Raw genomic sequence first — 4,580 nt, 5'->3', positions numbered from 1 at the left:
CTGCCGGTTTAAATTTTTTGGGCGACAATACAGATTAGCGCCGCCTGCTGTTATGGAGACGTATTACGTCTCGTCGCTTTGGTGTGTTCCGAGGCACTTTTTTAGCCAACTCAGGGAGACTGATCAGTCCAACTGCCTTTTCTGCCAACTGTCGGCCATCTGGTTGGTCTGTAACGGCCTTAACACGCACTCATCTTGATAAAGAGCATCAAGCTGGGAGGTATGCAACAGAAATGGTGAGTTTCTTCTCATTCACTATGCTAGCTAAGTGACTGACAGTAGCTAAGTTTGCAGTTGCTCAGCAGAAGCCAAAACCTCCTGCTAGAACTTCTGCCTAAAAGTTGCCATGAACTAGTAATCCATGCATATCTAATTTCCCATGCTAGCAAGTTAACACAGTCTAAACTAGTCACACTAGCCTGTAGCTATCAAGGAATGCTGCTTAGCTAGCCAGACAATCATTCAAGATCATATTCAGGGATGCATTAATCAATCTAAACCAAGCATTTAGCATTTTACATTTTTTTTTATTTGACAAATGTGCTTTCATTGCCAGTTAAGTTTTTATTTTTCCAGTTCGCCAGTTTTTGTCTCTACCAAGCTCTAGCTCCAGTAAAAGTTGGTATGATAAAAAACACGTGTTTTCTTTTTTAGAATGAAGAAAAGCTTTTAAATTGAGAGTTGGGTTCTGTGAGAGACAAGCAAGGCATGACAATGGCTAAGAATATGAGCCAAAACTAATGTTCCCAACATATTTCCTCCAGATCATGTAACAATGGTTCAAATGAACTAAACCAAACTGTGCAGAATGCAAGGAGGTACACATCAAGAGATGAGATCATGGAGTAATTATCCAGTGATACAGGCACTGTAGTAGACAGCACTGCTGGCATCAGAAAGAGCAGATATAAGAGGGCTGCTCCCTTCATCACAGCCACCAGCACCACTCAAAATGCTACTGACATCCCTGTTCATAATACTGCTATTCATGCTACTACCTACACTACTGCTACTGCGCCCACTCAAGACTTTGGACCCACAGCCCCCACCGCGCCCGTAGGCCTCCTCTCGATTCCTTCCGACATTTACATACTGGTCAAACTCATGCCTGTCCACCTCAGACCAGAACTCAGCAGAAGAAGACCCCAAATGGCAGGAGGACTCTGGATTTGAAGGGTCTAAGTGCAACGGAGGAGGGAAGGTGGATGTGGGGATGGAGGAGGATGAGCAGGAAGAAGGAGAAGTTTCAGGAGGAGGTGAAAGCTGCCCCAGCTGAGAGGGCATGTAATACGCAGCATTTGGAGCGCTGTTCCCATACATTTGGCTGAAGTAGCCGACAGGAGCAGTGGATTGATGTGGCGTCAGGTGGGATTTTATTGGCTCAGGGAGGCTGATGGAGGGCTGGGGGTAAGAAACAGGGGAGGAGCAGTCGGACAGAGGTGGTTGGCACTTTACAGGACTCCGCAAGGCAATATGGTGACCAGAGGTGTGATTTAACCTAGAGCTCATGCTCGACGTCATATTTGACTCGACAGAACTCGTTCTAGAATCAACTCTGGAACTTCTGCCTGGACTCAAATTGGAGTTCAAACAGTTGCTTGAACTGGCACCAACACTCATTCCTGAACTGTGTGTTGCTGCACCATTTATGGGGTTGTGGTGACTGTGGTTGTTGTAATTATGGCTGTAATGCTGGTTAGGATGGTGAAGGTGGTGGTGGTAGCCACTCCAACCTCCCAAACCTGCCTCTTCTTGCATATGTTGGGGAAAAAACACAGATTCCCCAGCTCCATCTTCCAGAACATCCAGAGGGGACATCTCCGGAGTGGGCAGGCCATAGCTCTCCAGCTCTAGGTGTCCTGGGGCCTGGAGGTCCCTGAAGTGCCCGAGAGAGTGCAGAAGATGATGGGAGTGATGGTGATGTGAAGGGTGGGCGCCTATATTACCATAAGCAGAAACTCCAGAGACATTTTCTGCACCCAAGGGGCTGATGCCAGGTCCTAATCCAAGGCCTGGTGCCCCGCCATGGGCTAAACTGTGAAGCAGAAGCCCTGGTTCAACCCGCTTGAGTTTTTTGGTGGTCTTTTTGCGACGGGGCCTGTACTTGTAGTTTGGGTGATCCTGGAGGTGCTGGACACGGAGACGTTCTGCTTCCTCCACAAATGGCCGCTTGTCTGTCGCACTCAGGGCCTTCCATGACTGACCTGAAAGGTATGAAACAAGACACAATTACAAAATAATGAACACTATTTTCATAATTTTAGGGCCTTGAAAAAGGTAAAACTGGTATTCAAGAAAAGGATTGCTAATAATCTCACTGACAATCATGATCTAAATCAAAGTCATCATCAACATCATAATCAGACAGCAGATTCTAGGGCTGCAACTAAAGATTATTTTATTATGGATAGTTGTTTTCTTGATTATTAATTAAGTGTTTGGTCCAACAAACCCAAAGGTATTTAGTTTACTATCATAGAAGACAAAAAAAATGATGACATTTCTGTGTATAACTTAATGGAGAAATTGATTATCACAATCAATCAACCAATTGTTGGTGTTGTTGGCACTAAATGTAACCCTAAATGTAATGTCAGTGTACACATTTAAGGTTCTGCTGTGGCACCAGGATGCCAGAACATCCTGGTGATCCCCCTGTAGGCTGGTTGGGTCTAATTTAATCATGCAGCAGTGATGGAAAAAACTAAAACAACAATGACACAATGCTGCTCACATTGATAGCTGTATTACAGACTACAAGACGTTCCACACAACTTCATTTTTTAGTGGTTCGTAATGTCATCTGGTCTAAAAGCTGCTCAGACACAAAGTGCCATGATTCATAGTAGGGCTGGGCAATATATTGATATTATATTGATAATGTGATATGAGGCTAGATATCGTCTTAGATTTTGGATATCGTAATATCGCAAGTGTTGTCTTTTCCTGGGTTTAAAGGCTGCATTACAGTGAAGGGATGCAATTTTCTGAAGTTACCAGACCGTTCTAGCTGTTCTAATGTTTGCCTTTACCCACTTAGTCATTATATCCACATTACTGATTATTATTTATCTAAAATCTCATCGTGATAATATTTTGTGAAGGCACCAATAGCCAACCCTACAATATTGTCGAAATATCAACATTGAGGTTTGGTCAAGAATTGTGAATCATGATAACTGATTTTCTCCATATCACTCAACCCTAATTCGTAGCCATTTATCTGATGTATTTATACATTGTGTTAAGTAATAAATTCCCAGTTTGTCTTATGGCTGTAGACACCAGTAGCCCTGAGATTTAAGACGCACTTTATGGTTTGAATTTGAAAATCTCAAGCTGCAGATGAGCTCAGCAGATTCTGATTGCACTGACAAGCAAGTGTGAATATTGTTTTGTTGTGTAACACTGTATTAATTTGAAGCAGATTAATATTAAAAAGAGCCTGTTGCTCTCTTGAGTAACAGAAAAACTAGCCCGCCAAAACTGCTACACACAATCTTTTTTACTTTGTTGTACTTTTCAACAACAACATGAAGATGTTCAATACATTGACACCTGAAAACGATTTGGTCCATGGTGTTCCATTTCACTCTAACTCTAACATGCATTGAAATCAGTAAACATCAGTTTAGTTAGTTTGCATCAGTCCTGTCTTACACAATCATGGCAAAATTAACAATGCACTGTAAACCCTGACCCCATTGCCTCCTCTTACATTTATTCTCAATTAGACGTACCTGCTTAAAGAAAGTATATAATATATAATACTCCACCCAAAACATGTTTTTATCAAATCCTCACCCCCTGCACAGTGGACATAAAAAGTTTGCCGTTTCCACAGTGGAGGAGAACAGCGGTTGTGGTCCCAGTCGATTCATGTTGGTCACAGTGGATTCCATATTTTGACAAAATTATGAAGTTTGAAACATAATGAGCATGGTGGTCAGCGGAGAAGAGATTTATGCCGTAGGAGGGGATCAGGAAGTTTCTATGGACATTTCTGTCCTCTTACTCTGTCACTGAGGAATCTACAAACGCTTTACACAGTGTGTGATGCTCAAAGATCACTTCAATGTTGTCACTTTAATGTTGAGATCCAGGCTTTAAAGATATTATAATAATCTCAATAGCAGTTATTTTAGATAAGAAGCTAAACTTGTGAAACTGTACATTTGTTCTTCAGCCAATTAATGATTTATGAAAGGATGTCAGTCTACTGCTTCAGCGGTAAAAAGTGAAGCTGTTAACACTTAAAACCCCAAACAAAAACAAGCTTGATGACAAAAGTATACACATATAAATATCATGGGACCAAAAGTGATACCAAAAGTATCACCTTTAAGTCATATTTAGATGATGGATGATTGGTGACAGTATTGTCAGAAGGAGAATGTAATTGTGAAGTCATACTGTAAATACATATATATTTGTGTGTATCGGACATTTGAAAAATATATGATGCTCTTGTTGTTAGTTCTATTAGCACTATTGGGACTACAATGGGTGGGGTGTGTCGCACTGAGCTATAAATACTGGTAAAAGGAAAACTGCTCAAATTATAACTTGCAATTGCATAC

General features: G+C 41.5%; 1 protein-coding gene across 1 annotated transcript in view; it reads right to left on the bottom strand.

The window, feature by feature from the left end:
• Positions 1-245: 245 nt before the first annotated feature.
• sox18 (SRY-box transcription factor 18) overlaps positions 246-4,580 on the bottom strand; it is a 5,475-nt gene continuing 1,140 nt past the window's right edge. The window contains exon 2 of the mRNA XM_031312137.2: positions 246-2,204. Coding sequence (XP_031167997.1) covers positions 850-2,204 — 1,355 coding nt within the window. The 3' untranslated portion in view covers positions 246-849. The remainder of the gene's footprint in view (positions 2,205-4,580) is intronic.

This window comes from Sander lucioperca, chromosome 12, assembly GCF_008315115.2.
Source record: "Sander lucioperca isolate FBNREF2018 chromosome 12, SLUC_FBN_1.2, whole genome shotgun sequence".
Classification (NCBI taxonomy): domain Eukaryota; kingdom Metazoa; phylum Chordata; class Actinopteri; order Perciformes; family Percidae; genus Sander; species Sander lucioperca.
The sequence above is the reverse complement of the archived record's forward strand: the minus strand, read 5'-3'. Positions and strand labels throughout refer to the sequence as shown.